Here is a 17,330-nt window from a genome sequence, read left to right as displayed (position 1 = left end):
CAATTACATGTACTGGTATTTCACAATACAGAATTAATACAACATAACCATCAAAATCATCAATTTAACATTCTAACAAAAATATTCTTAAGCAAGATTGATATATGGGCAAAATTTATCCGAAATTTGATAAAATTACTTGTCATAAAAGTTTGAAAAATAATCCCAGAAAAGTTTTGTTTCAAGTTTATTGATGATTTCTGCATCTAGACATCAAAACTCGACCGGAGATTTCGGAACTAAATGTAACAACTAAGGACTTCTAGACTCTGTTATTGCTACATCTTCATATTTTAATCTTCTATAAAACACAGTACATAGCTACAAATAATCGTTCTTTGATCTTGAACTTAAAAAATGACACCATATAAACATTCAGTTGGTATAACATAATTCTGTATAGCTCTTTAAGTACATAAAGCTTGGATTGATCCACACACACTATTTATTACACTGGTCATTCTTGCACACGATAGTACTGTTTTTCTTTGCTATCACTAGTTCCCCATATAACACTGCTGACTGCCTAAGGCTCCAACCAACAGAGAGCGTACAAATATATATATATACATGGTGCGCTAGCAATGGGGACCTCAAATCATCATAATTTTTTTATACATTTCTCTCAACGTAACCAATGTTTGTGTCGCTTCTTACAGAAGTTTTTTTTTTGTCTTCGTCGTTTTTTTTTTGGAACGAGAACTGTGTCACATCACGTATTACATGTACTTATAGCAGTCCAATATTGGCCAGGATATTTTTGGCGATGCCTCAGGGGCGAGCCAAATAGCTTTTGCCTCTGACTGTGCTATTCCTACAAGGAATATTGCTATAGACCTATGTAAGCACACATCATCACAAGGACGGAGGGCTCCGCTTCTGTACTGGCTGAGAGGCTACAAAGAAATGGACATTATCACTTCCATTTAGGCCTCCACATGACAACAGTACAACTGGCACATCAGGAGACAAGATTTCGGGTGGAGGAACATGCAGGAACAAGCCCCAAGTAAACCATCCCCAGAGATTGTACATAGCATTTGTTTACACAACTTGCTAGGAACACAACAGTGCAGGTAAACAAATTGTATCAGAGAATGTTAGCACCGTTGTCTTTACAGCTGATGTGGAGTAAAATTTGAGACGTGCCGGAATGGCTACTAAAGATTGTCAAGACAAAAACAACTTTTGGAGGCTTTCTCGATGATTGTCAGCTATAGCAATATATCCTACAGATGCAGTTCACAAAAGTGATGAAATGCATGCAGTGTTACCAGTTGGATTGCCAGTATGCATCTGTTTTAAATCTTTTAAAGCAGTGAAAAGGCACAAGGCTTGAGTCTGCATGTTCCTGAGAGGGTGATCGAGTCAAGTTAGGTGGGAATACTGGAATGTTGACATGTCACATCACTTCCTCCAGGGAAGCAAAAACAATTAACCCTCGCATGTCCAAGTTCCTTCGATTTGATACGTTTACAAATTCAGCTAGTCTGTACTAACGTAAAGTATGGATGGTGTGGAATGGTATACAGCTCATACACATTTACAGTCCGATACCTGGATAGAATATCAAAATCTGCTTTAAATAAACAAAATATAATATTTGTAAAATCCCAAATGGGCCTTTCGTACACAAATGTTGAGTAAACCACTGAGTCTCCTTGTTTCATAGTGGGACACGAGAAGACTGATATTAAATAAGATATGTATGTTGCATACAGCTATTTATGATATTTTTTGGATAAAAGCCATTTGTAAAGGGATACACATGAAATGCTGACATACACTACAAACCTGCTACAATGAAGTAGGACTACACCATTACAGTGGCATGTGGCAAAAGTTCTCGCTGACTTTGGTCAATTTTTAGAATAGTTTTATCTATGAGCTAACAGCCCCCTCTCTCCATTCTGGCAAGACAAACAATGCGTTTCTGTTGTTTCAATATTCTGTATTTCTAGTGTGATCCTTCAACTTTTCACTCCTGGTCTACTGCAACAACTGATACAGTAAGGGACCTAATAGAGTTGACGGGGAGGGGGGGTTATGATCTTTACATTGGCACCTCATACGTACCACTCTTTCGAATCTTTCTTTTTTACTGGTTTATGTGGTTTCTCTTTCGGGACTGAGCCATTCTGTTGTGCTGGTAACCCACTTGTGTGGAAGTTATAGTTTCGACTTTCATCTATCCGGTAGGAGCCTTCGTCTCTATTCCTATACTTGTACATTGCATAGAGGAGGATGAGGAGGGCTATGGCTGCGGCGACGACAATGCCCACCACCATGCCCGTCGTGCTCGCCGTGTCCGCCACTTGCTGTTCCTGGACGGGGTTTTGGACTGGGCTCTTCTCGTTCCCGGGCTCTACTGGCGTGACGATATTGGACGGTTTACCGTTGATAGGCTGTTTGGGGAACAGTGGCGGGATGACGTTGGAGACCCCGTTAGTCGATGGAATCTGGCCGTTACCTCTCGGCACCGTGTTACGTGGGAGGCCTGGCTGGCGTGGAGGAGATGGCTGAAGCGAGGGAGGCGTCGTCTGCTTTCCTACCCCCGTTGTCGTGGTAACGGAGAACCTGACGCCGTCCGTGCTCGCGGTGGTGGTACCGGAGCCGTCCCCTGAACCTGAGCCGTCGTCGCAGTCTGGGTCGTCCTCGTCGTCACAACTGTCCGGCGGGTCCGAAGGGGTGGGAACGATCGGCGTGCTCTTTGGCGGTTTGGGTGGCTTGACTGTGGGGGACCCATTAATGATAGGTCTGATGATACCCTCATCTCCTGTAGAGACAGTACATATAGCAAAGTCAAGGTTATACTTTGTCTGAACTTCTCAAGACCACAATGATAAGTGGCTAGTGGGTGTAGGATGATTTGAGCTTTTCAGAAGGAATAAAGGATGAAACACATAAAATGATTGAAACGAGACACGTGTTTAGCCATGCCAGTACATTGTAGGTAACAGAATGATAGTGGAGCAATGAAAGTAAAATGAATGCAAATTACAATCTCTAGAGAAATTCACATGCATGTCCTATGACCTTACTGCATATATCTGTAACGTTTGACAATGCAGATCTTGGCTCTTCAAAACACATTATTAAATATCTGAAAGACTGCCATCTTGAAGGATAATAGATGACATGCTGATATGCAAACTAAAATGATGCCGTAACACTAAATCTTCTTATAACAAACTTTAAAAGATGGTTGAAGTAAATCATTATGAAAGATCATTTCAGTAATACACGATGATATACACTGTTGTCCAGAGATCACAAATCAGACATTCAATATTTACCTTTCCCTCCTACTGTATCACGTAAGCATTGTGAGCAACAAACAGAAATGTAGGCTCAATTTCAGTAAGAATGGTGGCAACACATGGTACATCACACTTACTAATAGAATTATACCATTATGAAATACAATGTGTCAGGGTTGTACATGTAGCCAGCCCGAAATCATTTTCAGTCCCCTCGACTTTGAATGGCTTTGGCACAGCGTTCCTAGGGAGTCCGGGGCATACTCCCAAGGAAAATTTTGAAATCTTCACCCTCTGAAACACTATTTTCTGCATTTTGAGGGTTCAATTTTGCTCACAGAGGACAGAACGGTCAAAATTTTTTTCTGTCCCCAGCTGCAAAATTCCTTCAAAGGACGGAAGGACGGGTGCTGGCTACAACCCTGCAATGTGTATGCTTTTATCTTGCCTCTTATCCAAACTCTTTCTAAATATTTGTGGTGAGGACAAAAGGGACTTGGCAACTACAATCAGATTTAGATATTAGACTCAGTAGTAGCTTTAAGTCTAATGCTAGGTCCCTGCACATAAACATTCAAACAGATGGTTGTATTGTTGTTGGAAACATATCCTTCTCTGTCAGATAAAAGCCTATGTTTAACATCCCCCCATGCAACCACCGAAACCTACAGCGTACTAACAAGTGACAAGCTCAAGTTTGACAAGACGAAGAGGATTCTTAAGGATTCCAATTTTCGCACTATTAGAAGACATCATCGACGTGCCAAATCCCGCACCTCCCGCCGTTAATCTCAACCCATCACACACTCGGTGGTTCCCAATTATTGGAGTTCCCATCATTTAACATCTTTTACCGCAAATCACACATAATCAATGATCTGTAATAATGACCTCATTTGGGACACATTCAGTTACAGTTTAGTAGAGATACCAATTAAAAACAGCACATGCCGAGTCCGGTTCTTAGCATTTAAAGCATTGAATTTTGAATTTAACTGCCACTCTCCTGTACTGTAAAAGTTACAATTTTTGGTGGAAATTTTGGTGGTGGTTCAATGTTTGTGGTTGTCATTTTAGCCTTTTCACTGTAAACTTAAAATCACCGCAAAAACACTTGTCTCATCTTCTCCCTGCCTACCCCATTGTTTCATACTGCAAACTAAAATAAAAATGCGAAAACTCCATTTTCTGCCGATATATATAGCTACTGCAAAATCAAATCCCCACTAACTTAAAGGCATTTACAGTAAGCCCCTTTTTGCAGACTTTACTCTGTGCAAGATGTTACCAGTGAAAAAATCAATTGAATGCCATAATTGATTCAATTTCCACAAAGAAATGCTAAATGCAATTGAAATCCGAGAAATGTCTTCCAGATTTCAAGTTCAAGCATGCCATCAGGAGTAGTCCTTATTATATTTCAGACACAAGCGATGTAACTGGGACAACCAGGATTGTGTTTAACAGGGCAGAAATAATAGGCCCAACTGTGTCAATCACACCCCATGGAAAATCCATCTGCCTGCCAACAAATTATCACTGGAAGACTCATTGCCATAACACTTCATTTTATCTGCCTGACCCGCGCAACCCCAGCATTGATGGCGGCTTTAATTTCATGCTTGGCTCATCAAGCGCACACGAGATCCTGAATCTGGGTGTGCAAACAATCTGCTCTTGACTAAGGGGGCCAAACTTTGCCGTCTGTACTAATACTCACAGTTAGACCGACGTTCTGAAACTACATGTTATGAAAGTTAAAGGATAACCTTTTTAATGTGTTACATCTTACCAAGTAGTCTTTCATTCTGGATTCTAATTATAAGTCAAGAACTCAAGTCAACTCCTTCTACACACTGATAATTACTGTGACTGTAGGCATCCACGGGACCACATGTGACAACTGCAAGGCCAAAAATTTTACCCAAACTTGTCAGATGTTTTTGGACGGATATCTTATTATCTAACTAACACTAAATACCTGGAATGAACTAGACTATTGCTTTTGCAATTTATTTTTGTTATCATTTCTATTTCCTTTGTGTTAATTTTTGTTTATAACTAAAGGTAAACTTTGTGTTTTTTATTTGCACCCTGAGGCACCACTGTAAATCAGGGGTCACACCACTGAGTAGGGCTACTCTTGTTAAACATGACAAAAATGAATAAACAGATAAAGCAAGAGCTAGAGGTCTGACCTGATCCCAGCGACGGATCACAGTCATCTTCGTCGTCACTCTGACAGCCGGATCCTGACATCACGAGGATGTCATCCTCGTCTGACGGCTGTAGGGGGAACACAGGCTACTGTTAGGCAAGCAACAGCTGATATAATTGGCTGACGAGCATGTACACTACCTAAATTGTTGGCTTGTGATTCTGCCATATTCTGCTTTACCTGAAAATACTACTACAGTGCCTAAATCTCCATGTTTCATTGGGACTTCAACAACTATATTGTACCAACAGCCGAAATTCAAACAAATCCAGGCAAAGGATTTAAAATAACTTAAAGGTATGAACATACAAACACAAACAGTGCCTTCAAGGGAGGTAAACTTCCTTCCTCAACATGAGATGGGAGTGAGCCACAGTAACGATACACTAAGCATTCTGTGACACTGTATACCCTAATGTTAATGCCAGAAGTAATTGATTATTTGTACATATTTCTTTCTCCCTTTATCCGCACAACTGTGCAAGTCATCTTATTTCAGCCTTTGAAACTACATCACTTAATGAGTATCCTTTAACATCACTTTTGAGTTTCATGCTGCCACTCTACAGTAGGCACATAACTGCAGATGCACACCAAGACAAACCAACAAACTGATAACAGCACATGTACCATGGATTTTAAAGTGCAACACCCAAAGGCCACTCGTAACTAAGTTGGTGTAGAAATGGACTACTTACGGGCACAGGTTTGCGAGGTTGCGATGGTACGGGGAGGGGGGGCACCCGGGTGGGCATGGATGGGGGTTTGACGGCCTTCACATCTCCCTCTACTTTAACTCGGGGATCCTTTTGACGTGCCAAGTCCAAAACCTTGATGTCATTGTAGTAGAAACCCGACAGCATGCCGACAAAATAGGGCTTGTCGACGCCTCGTCTGGATCGTCCGTTACTGCTGCTGCGCCCTCCAAGCCTAATGTAGGCCTGGCTGTTGAAGACGCTAAGTTGTTTACCTGTGAAGAGTGACCGGGGGAGAGAGGGCGCCGTCAGTACACAAGATTTGGCTGGAGAAATGGAGTCAGCATCGGAGCTGTTGTTAGGTTTATATGTACACTGTTTCAAAAAGGAACTTGGACGCAACTATACACTCACGACGACAAAGAGACAAAACGCAGACAGGATATTTCTTAAAAAGGGAATCCCACAAGATCCTTAGATTCTCCAAGATGGTTGAAAACAGAGTGAATGCAAGCTGGAACAAGTTCCTTTCAGTAAGCTACATTGCAAGTCCCATCTCAATCATAAAAAATTGTTACGGTATCAGATTGATACGATGGGTTCAAGAAATTGAAACTGAGCTGGTATAAGACATGTTTACAATCAAACTGATGGAGTATGTATGTAGCTAATGCTTTTTAACATGTAAAATGCAATTTGTACATAAGGGAAAATGAACCAAGAAAAAGTGACAGACCATTCAGAATACCTGATGGTGCGAAATTGGCATAAATTAATTTACTTAAACACCTGTCAATTTGTTCTTAAAAATGTCTGTTTTGTAGAATCTGAACAATTATGACTAGCAGTAAATAAAACAATGCAGCTACTGTAGAATGTCTTCCAATGGTCCAAGGGAGTGTAACTGAAAGTTGCTACAACTGGTTAAGGAGAAACTGTGCAAGTACGTACATTAGATGCAGCAAAATAAATCTCATTATGTTTTGTAAATACTGTCATGAAGAGGCTGAAAGAAATTTTTTAAACATTTGCCACAATCTCCCCATGCTTTCTCCACCTAGAACACAAATAGAAACTTTGTTTCTACAACAATAACATATCAACTAACTTATCATTAAAAATGTGACTAGGCAGAAATTATTCCCACTACTGTAATATATGTAGGAAGATTAGATCGACTACACATTTTTACCATTACTTTTTAAAGATATTTGCATGAAATTCTTTGTTTTCCTTTGCATTTCACTTTTGCTTTTCAATAAATGGAAAGTTATCGATAGTGTTATATACCTAATATGTGTGCATTTTTTGACACCATACAGCATTAACATGCTAATTAGGCTCCTGTTTCATCTCTTATCTGATTTCATTCACTCTTTTCTCTCTAGTCAGAAGTCTGCTAGATCAATGTATTTCCTCCTAAGTTCAGGTAAATAAAAGTTAATGAAGAAAGATATACATTAGAACAGCCATGTAATATGCAATAATATGCAAATAGGTAAATAGGTTTATGTACTCCACTTAATACTTATTTCAAAATGCCAAATGCCAATGCAGTCTTCTATAATCATAACTGAAAATTAAAGAGATCACACTTCAAAGGCCTAGGTAAATTGAAAACAATTCAGTTTACCAAACCTGAGCAAAAATTGCCAAAATAGTCTATCAAGGATTCAGAAAATGACCGATTTTGTCGCTATGTAGAGACTTCAAAGGCACAGATCATTTTTAAAGTGTTTTCCATCAGTCGAAAGATTATATATACGGCTCATTTTTCAGCTGCTTGTCCCCATTCTGTCAAACCTCATCTGTTAAAAATGTCATCAACTCTGTACGGCATAATGTACAAACTGGACTGGGGAGGTGGGAGTGTGGCACACAGAAGACTACATCAGCACAATATCTTATAATCTGAAAAAAAAACACACACAGAAAACTTAAAAAATAAAATAAACTGCAAGAGCTGTTGACCTGGAATTGAAAAAGATATTCAGACATTATCAGTTGTCCAGTCTTAGGCCTCTGTCTGTCATGTATGTAACCTTATGCATTTTAATCAATATTGCAACAGCATCTGAAAGAGAAATGTCAATATTATGATCATTCTTTACTCTGCTTTGATTTTGAAAACTTTTCGCAGGACAAGGATAACGAGGATCTGCATCTACATAGAGTTGTAGACAAAAATACTGTTCAATCCTGCAAAAGACTGATATAAGTAAACAGGCTTACATAAGTTGGGGGAAAAGTCCTCAGGTATAGTCTTATCAATAGTAGGAAAACAGACTTTACACAATTAAAGTTACCTTGCAGTTCTAGACAATGAGTCCTCTTACATGTATTGAAAGTCTTACACTTTACCAGTTTTGACAAGCTAATGAAAATTTAACATTTGGTTTTCATTTTCTATCATAAGATGTCAACTGAAATGGAAACTGGTGAATGGTCAAGTCAAATAGTAACAGTCATCTAGGTTGGGACAAAAAATAAAGAAATGAACCTCTCCATGGTGCTGAACTACTGCTGCTTTCCATTCAGATAGCAAACTGTGGAAGGCACTTAATATTCAGCACCAGGGACAGGACACCAATTCCCAAAAATAAGTTTTTAGTCATGATACTTTTTTTCTACACCCCACTGGGTGAGACACTAATATGATAATGATAATAATCAATTTTTGATGTCATACATGAAACTTGAAGCATTACTGGAGGGCTTGATGGTATGCTTTCCCTCTTATTTTACTGAAAGTATATACCAATGCAATCATTTAGTGACAACATTTGAACTAGTAGAAAATGAGTTGTCAATGAGGTAAACCTTTTGTTCACTTCTACTATTAACTAAGAGAAAAGAAAGTTAGCAACAATGAAGCAATTCCAGTTGGTCTGGAGCAGAAACGGGTGGAAATACATTGTAGATGTGAAAAAATTATCATACTAAAAATCAATCAAACGTTTTTGAGATTGGACTTGCAATGTCAATCAATGTCAACAATCTAAAGCTAATTAACATGACAACATTTTGATATATGTTCTGCTTGTCACACAGTGTCCAGAAATGTTCTAAAGGAAATAGTCATGTCGCAGTCCTGGAAACAACAAGGAGTTGTGTCACTGCAAAGAGGTACTAACCCTCCTTTGGTTTGAAACCATTTTGTAAAACTGTGACATGAAATTGTTGCACTCATAGACAGGACACCATGTAGCAAGCTTTTATAAGATAAGCATGCGATGGCAATTCATGCACACTTTTCAAGAAGAAAATACATGTTTGCCATTACTTTTTGGCGGCCAGTCAGTGCTTGGAATCCGAACAAAGCCACAGACTTTCAAATCTGTGCGCACTGTAACAATGGAAGAGCAATTTAACCCCAGTAGTGTAGTCAAACAATTTAGATTGAAAGCAGGGCTATCTCCAGGACCTATTCGTCTGCCCCAAGATGGAAACTTGCTTGTTCAAATGGAAGAAACTCGTACCCCATCCATACAAAAGATCTGAACTTCAATACAGGAAACGAATAAAACTGTATTGTCATAAGCTTAAAATGACAGATATAACAACAAAAATCAACCGCTTCCAAACAATGAGTGGGATGAAAAAGTTAAAGCCTTTAGACAGCCCTGATTCAAAGTGATATAAACAGCAGGGGCAAAACGTTATCAGAAGTGAGGTTTTCAAATGCTACATTTTCTTGAAAATATTCTGGCTGTTCAAAAGTAGTGAAAAACATGTGGCACATGTATCTGCTATGAAAAGTAAAATGTTTCCTTATGACAGTTACTTCAATCGTGATACCATTCATTCAACCCGTGGTGTCATGCCTTACAAAAATGGCAAAGTGATTGTAGTACTCCATTCAGTCTGTATATGCACTTACCCGATATCCAGTAAGATTTGTTTTTATAAGTACATAGAACTACTGTTTGGTGTACAAAAACATGGCATACACTGTGTCAACAAGGGTAAGGTGATGGTAGGAAAATGTATGCAAAAAAGTGGGTTACTTGACGTACTCCTGTCCTCAGAAGATAAGTAGCTAGGAACTGCTCATGCACAACAATGGCATCCAAGATGGCAGCAGAAAAAGGTGAAGAAAAAGAGCAAAAATTCTTCAACTTCAAAAATTCCTGTTATCAACTCTTCATTCAAGGCACAAAAAGGTCAATGGTTTACTGCCATTTTATCAAAGATGTGTTATCAAGAAGGAAATGTCACAAAAAGTGATTTTCTTTCTTTACAAAGTGATCTTGTCTGGAAGGAAGGAGGAGGGGAAAGTTCTAAGTTGGAAAAATGTTGCTGTGCAAACTTTTAGCATGCAAAAAGTGTCTTGACTGATGTTAAACAGTCTTTCTTTGTGTCTCATGCAAAGATGGTAGAGGACTGAGAGTCTTCTCAGTTTGGCATGCAACAAGAAAGGTGGGATGTTGGTGTGAGACCAGTGAGATGTATACGTAGACAGGAACGGAAGTCGGTAGTACATTTGGTGTCCCTGACGTTACACGGTTATACAGACTTACACCTGGGACACATGTGTCATGCTTGTATACTATCTGTACAGTAGACTAACAAACAACATGCAAGAGAAACAAACAAACAAACAAGATGCTAGGACGCTACCGAGGGTCTTGGGCAAAAATAGATGGGAAAGTCGTAAGTTTCACTGTGTGTACACCAATCGCCTTTCTCTGAGTAAAATGGTACGAGGCAACCACTTCAAGCTGTGTTGCCTTAATAATAGATGAAATTGGGGGCTGCTAATTTCTAAAAGCTCTTCTCTGTTGCGGAAGTATTGATCGCACTGTTACCGGGGAATTAGCATTGATATACCCATCTCCTGCTAGAAGGCTCGCCAACAATTTGGTAAATGACCTGCACAGCTGGGGAGCACATGAAAGCAATGTTACTTCTTGGTCAGCTTGCTCCGGCTATCAAAAACCAATGATGGCCTGCAAAATATGGCTAGTGATTCCATTACTGGCTTAGATAGCTGGCATTAGAATGTAAACGATCACTTTACCTTGAAATTGACCACCTAGGGCTTTCCGGTAATGATATAGGGGAGCTAAAGGCACTCTTACGCTCAGGCGTAGTATTGATCAGGGTGGTTTTACTGAGGTTTCCCTGCTGACAACAGTTAGGAACACATTTGTAGAAAATATCTATCACATCACAGAATCAATACATCACCCCAGATCCACATGTACCCTAACAAACCCAAAATATGCTTTTTTGGTGTTGTTTTATCCATAAAATTCTTGAATTTTCTCCTCGTTTTACAGACTTTGTAATTCTTTAGAATACTGTGAAATATTCATACTTCAATGTCCTGTGTGGATGACATAACATTTAGAGCTGAAGTGTAGAGTTTGACAATGTTTCAACAAGATGGACAATGTGCAAAGGCAGTACTTCTTAGAACCTTCCCATCTGTGAACTGATTCAACTTTGGTTTTTGCCAGACCAACGGCATTGTCCTCACAGTCGACAGTAGCAGAGAGGAGACAACAAGTCACAAAGGTTGGACTACATAGACATCATCTGTACATAAAAAGACTTCCGCTGTTAATGAGACAAATACAACATAAACAAGAAATACCGTACATATGATATATAATAAAGCTTCAGTGGCCTGGTTTGGGCAAGGAGGTTATTTAACGTCCTTGGTTTGAGTCATAATTTGATCTTGCTCTTCAACACCAATAAATTTCTACAGATATTATTTAAAGAATCAAACTGTGGATCAGTACTTGGCTGAGTGGTACACAGGAAAAGTTGCTTGGGGGGACAAAAGTTGTCATCTATCCATCTGCACTGTTGAGTTATTGAAAAAAAAGTCTGACAAGTACCACAGACCCAAACAGTTCTCCATGTCTGATTCCTTCCAGCATCACACACACGTGTGCATGTACCAAAAATGTTCTTTCATTTGTGGCCAATAGAGCAAGACAGCAGGCCATTTCAGAAGCAACACACCCTTAAAACAAACACTTTACAAAGAAATTCTTGTAGTGACAAATTTCCTGAAATGATAAGAACTAAAAAAATGTCAAATGTTTACACCACTTAAAAGTTCTTCTTGAATCTTTTCTTACAGTTACAGTAACTGTAAAAGTTGTTGTTAAGTGATAGTAGATGATAGTTAGTGAACATGCACTTAAAAAAGTAAACTGATTTTTACAATAACATACATGACTGTATAATTTCATACATTGCCATCCATAAATAAGGTATGAATGTACAATAAATTCTGTCATCATTAAACCCTGCCTCTCTCTACTGTCATGACTGCTCATAAAGTAAGAGAAAGGGCTGCGCCCCTGTGGTGTTGCCAAAAACAAAACAAACTATGATGTCAGTGACAGATGTTGGAGCGGTCCACTCACCTGGCGGTTTCTTCTCGTTGAGAGCGAGGTTGTCCAGCTGTAGGGACGCGTTTGCTCCAATACGCGAGAACCGTACAATGTGGTAACTTCCGTCGTTCACTTTCTTAGATTTTTCAGAAACGGGATGGTCCTGGGTGCCCATGTTATACGTGGCTACGAGCAGTCCATCATTCTGCATAGAATAAAGCAAAAGAAAGATTAAAAACACCTACCATTAATAATGGAAACTCTTATATGCCACTGGTAATATTAAGACTTAATATTAAGTTATACGGTTTTGGACTGGTTACAAACTAAAATTTCTGAGGTATATGCAGCTCTACTACAAAAAAAGAGTTTTCTTGAATAAGCAGCTAAGAAAAAAATGCAAATTGGTCCTCAGAGACTTCTACAACAGTTTTAAATATCTTTACTAAATGCCAATGACTGGGCTTTTGTGAAAGCCTTTAGTTGTTTGCAAAACGGCAGCTGTTAAAAATTATTTATGACAAATGGGTACATGACATAAAATAAAATGAAATTTAAAGTCCCATTATGAATGTCTAAGATTAACTAATATCATTTGAACACAACAAAATTCTACACACAATCATTGTAGAGAAGTCTAGGCAGTATTCTGCTGTCATACACACTTGCACGCTACTGAGTAAAATGAGTTAACCTAACATGCCTGTTTATTTTGAGAGAAGATAGGGTATGACATGCACACAACAGAGGAACTGTGGCTTTCTCACGACATTTCCTGTTAGCTCTAAGATCTCGCCCAAGGGAAAAGGTGGAAACCATAGACCGTAAAAGAAATGTTTAAACAAATGCCCACTCAAATTTGTAGGCATGCTCACTGAAACATGGTGGTCTCTTGTAATAGTACAAGTGGTGAGAAGCAAGGGGAAGGGGGGTTAACTTTGATGAGTGCTTTTGAATGATTTTTGAGACAATCATGGTTTTGAATGATTGTTATGAAACATTGAGCAGATTATGTTGCAAGACAATAGCTCACACAAAAAATACACCAAGACACCTGCTCAATCCTACACCAAGGACAAAAATTAGAGACATATGGTTTGTCCAATAGGATGAAAATGTGGGATTGATCGTACATTTAGAACCATTAGAAGCGCATTACCAGAATCAGATAGGCTGCTACAATGACAATGAAGTGCTATATGATGTAACATGGTGTACTGTTGACTTGATGGGCACTGGTGACCTTAGCATGAGCTAGGTCATAGTTGATAAACAATGAAATGTTCTCTAGCTGAATACATATTCTAATTAATGCTAAAATTGTGTTTTCAGGTTCATGACTGATAAATGACAAGCATATGCTCTGGTAGGCTTGAAAATGTTCAATCAGAAGCATGATTTTTTTCATATTATATTGGTTGCTATTTTCCAATTTCAAATCATATCCTATTAGTCAGTTGTCCTTGACACGGTGAGGTCATGATGATGATTTTCACTTACACTGTAGACTGAGCTCTTAGTATCTGTATACATTTGTACATGTAGTTTAATACTTTGTAATATCATCTATCAAAGAATATTTACAGACCTGCCACTTACTTTTAACAATATGAGACAGATGTGAATTTCATGCTATGACCACTGTGGACCCACTATGTCCTAATATTTACCTTTCCTGTCTTGTTATAATCATTAATGAGCAACTGACTCCTCATGCATACAAGATTTAGGTAGTCTGTATTTCACAAATTGTCGTTGAAAATTTTATGTGAGCTGAAGTATCAACTGTGCAGCCTTTGGGTTGCAGACTGCAGGAACATACTTCACCGAGACTACACTTACTTAGGTCAGGAAGGAAATCAACTGCATTTGCTGGCCAATGACTTTCATAATTTTTCACTATGTTGGAACATCAAGACCAAAGGTTAAACAACAACTGTTACTTACAACATAATAAAGCTGTACTGAAAAATGACAATAGAGTTTTTGATAATACTAATTAGTAATATTGAATGACAGCCAATGCTGGGTTGTTGTTTATTCTGCCTACATGTATAAATTGTGTCAACTAATTTGTGAGGAGTTGTGTCTAATGTGGCTGAAATTCTACTGAAAACTGCCAGAGGGCACAAGGGACACAAAGATACTACAAGCTTGGGTCTTTTTTGTGTGTTCTTTTTTTGTTGGACTCATAATACATTTTGTGTATATCCCATGCTCATAACAAATTGATCATGATAATACAAAACTTTGCAAAACTATACAAAATGCTTTTAGGTTTACTGTAAAAGAACCAAATTATAAAATGAATAGAATAATAATTATAGAGCATTATGACAATAATTACAAAATGCCATAGAAGTAACTTTATCAAGTAGAAAACATTTCAACATTATATTTACCATACAATGATTGTACCTAATTGATCATGGTAATGCCAGAAACATGGCCATATATATATATATAGTATACAAAAAATTAATATACATTGCAGAACATTTTGAAGATCATTATGTAACAGATAAAATGGTGCATTTTTAAATGACTGTGTGCTTTATCAAACAAGGGATGCACTTCTGTGTTGGATCATTAAAGAAGTAAACAACTAACCAATCACAATTAGGATTATTTCTGATACCAAAAAGTCAACTGGAGCATAACAAAATGGATGTCATTGGACCATGTCAGACTTGGCTGAAGCTTGTATCTTGTTATCAACATACTATTAGTAATTCAAATTTACTACACAGAGATTGCCCACGGCTAAATTTTGGACAAATATTGAACTTTGGGCAAGCACTTTTAACCTTTTACAGCTAATACATGCAAATTTGATACTTTATGAAAAGCTTTCATGCCATAGTATGGATCATAATGACCCCCAGCTGTGTATGGGGGGTGTTGGGGGTGGGGGTGGGAGTCATGGGTCGTTGAGAACAAAACAATCTTGAGATTTTTTTAAAAACAATTTCCAGATTTCCCAGAAAATCTGGAGTTTTTGTTTAAAATCTCCAGATTATTTTATACATTCTCCAGATTGTTTCTATTTTCTGGTTCTAATATCCATCAAGGAGCTATATTTCTTGATATGATTGTGAATGACTGTCGGTTACTACAAAATTTTCATACCAAAAATTCTGCAGGCCAGTCCCTTCGCGATTTGTCAGCTTGACAAGACTTCGCGCAGAGGGAAATTGGATGAGACCATGCATGAAAATGGTTTTCCACTGCCAGGTGGCACACAGGCCAAAGGTTAATTACCTCTCATTTTGCCCGATTTCGTAGAGAACCAACCAACGTCTCTCATGCGGATCTGATTAATTCCATTGTTTGAGAAATGAAAATCATCGTAGTCAACTTAGTGCTGCAATATTCTGCCAACTTAAAGGGGAAATATACTGTAATCTAAAAAAAAACTTTCATTCATTCATTGCTTTATAAATCATCCTTATGATAAACCTGCGGATGCTGGTAAAAGATTAACCTGTTTGGTGCACATATAATTTGACTGTTGTAAACCTTGTGATGATAGATTCTGAAGTGGTTCTTTCACCTACTTCTTGTCTGTTATTGTAAAGGAGTAAGCTGCCATGGGACTTAACTGTCATCTACCGATAACTAGAATTTATGATATCTACCCAAACTTCGACAAGTGTCCCACTTGGATTTTACGATTCTGGTGGTTCTGGTCTGTGTTAGAGTCTAAGTTCCCTCTGGGGTCTATACAACAAGCCTGCAACAGTTAAGTCATTGAACCAGTTTAATGAACACTGTGAATCAGCAACAACAATCATGTGTTTAATCCTTAGTATCACAATAGTACATTGGCCTTGAGACATGGAGGGTTAAGTCACTTGTAACATATTAAATACAAAAATGTATTGTGAATACTTAATCTGATTCTAAATAAGATATTTGGTTTAACGTCTCTTTCAGTGAAAGATGAATAGTCTGTTATGTGTGCTTTACTGTAATGTTTAGAGGAGGGTTCTGGTGCATTTTGCATTGAAAATGTGTTTTGTCCGGTGGGTATAACATGAAAAAAGAATACAAATGGTGTATTCTGCATCGCCTTTGATTCCAGCCCTCCCGCAGATCACACCACCTTCGGGCAATACTACCCACAATTGAGCTGATACTTTGGGCGATACAGAATACAGTGCTACAATGCACATTTGTATATTCTCTGTTGCATGGTGTAGTCTACTGTTACAGTAGTTTAATACTCACAATCATGATCTCCATGAAGTCGTCTGATGTTGCAGAGTCGATGCGGACCAGGACGGCCTGGGTGACCCTGGTGGTGAATCCAACAGCCAGCATATCAATCCTGGTGTTGGGGCGTGACTCCCTGGGGAACTCATAGGTGATGAGACCTCCTGCTGGTCCAAACTCATACGTGGTGCTGACTGTTGGGCAAGAAACAACGCTAGTACCGGGTCTTTGTCAAAATCCTTGCTTAGATTAGTGCAAGGATTAGTAGTCTTGTAGAAACAGGCCAGAAAAATAGCAGGGTGGTGAGATTCCAGCCTCTTTAGCAGTCATTGGACCATGACAACATTCTGACTTGAATCACAAATTATTAGTATTAAGACATTTCAGGAATCCTTGCTAAAAATAGTGAGAAGCTTAGGCTTTGGAAAAATTGTTGTGTTACCAGTTACCCCATCAACCCTAGCAAAAACCTGTTGACCCAAGTCTTTTATGGGGTCAACCGCTGGCAAAGGACATAAAATTTCCGACCTGACGTGAAGTGATTAAATCTTGTGGAATTGTTTACCTCATTTCTGTTGCAATAAAAAAT

The 17,330-nt window shown here is 38.6% G+C and overlaps 1 protein-coding gene across 35 annotated transcripts in view; it reads right to left on the bottom strand.

The window, feature by feature from the left end:
- Nucleotides 1-272: 272 nt before the first annotated feature.
- The window catches only part of LOC118408405 (neurexin-3-like), a 220,668-nt gene continuing 203,610 nt past the window's right edge, over nt 273-17,330 (bottom strand). For 32 of the 35 annotated variants that reach the window (XM_035809174.1, XM_035809191.1, XM_035809180.1 and 29 more), the window contains 7 exons: nt 16,757-16,935; nt 12,560-12,731; nt 10,190-10,219; nt 6,177-6,448; nt 5,459-5,546; nt 3,297-3,308; nt 273-2,776 (listed from right to left, as the gene is read on the bottom strand). In XM_035809174.1, coding sequence (XP_035665067.1) covers nt 2,067-2,776; nt 3,297-3,308; nt 5,459-5,546; nt 6,177-6,448; nt 10,190-10,219; nt 12,560-12,731; nt 16,757-16,935 — 1,463 coding nt within the window. In that variant the 3' untranslated portion in view covers nt 273-2,066. The remainder of the gene's footprint in view (nt 2,777-3,296; nt 3,309-5,458; nt 5,547-6,176; nt 6,449-10,189; nt 10,220-12,559; nt 12,732-16,756; nt 16,936-17,330) is intronic. The other 3 variants (XM_035809181.1, XM_035809183.1, XM_035809194.1) reach the window with 3 other exon arrangements.

This window comes from Branchiostoma floridae, unplaced genomic scaffold (assembly GCF_000003815.2).
Source record: "Branchiostoma floridae strain S238N-H82 unplaced genomic scaffold, Bfl_VNyyK Sc7u5tJ_1583, whole genome shotgun sequence".
Lineage (NCBI taxonomy): Eukaryota > Metazoa > Chordata > Leptocardii > Amphioxiformes > Branchiostomatidae > Branchiostoma > Branchiostoma floridae.
The sequence above is the reverse complement of the archived record's forward strand: the minus strand, read 5'-3'. Positions and strand labels throughout refer to the sequence as shown.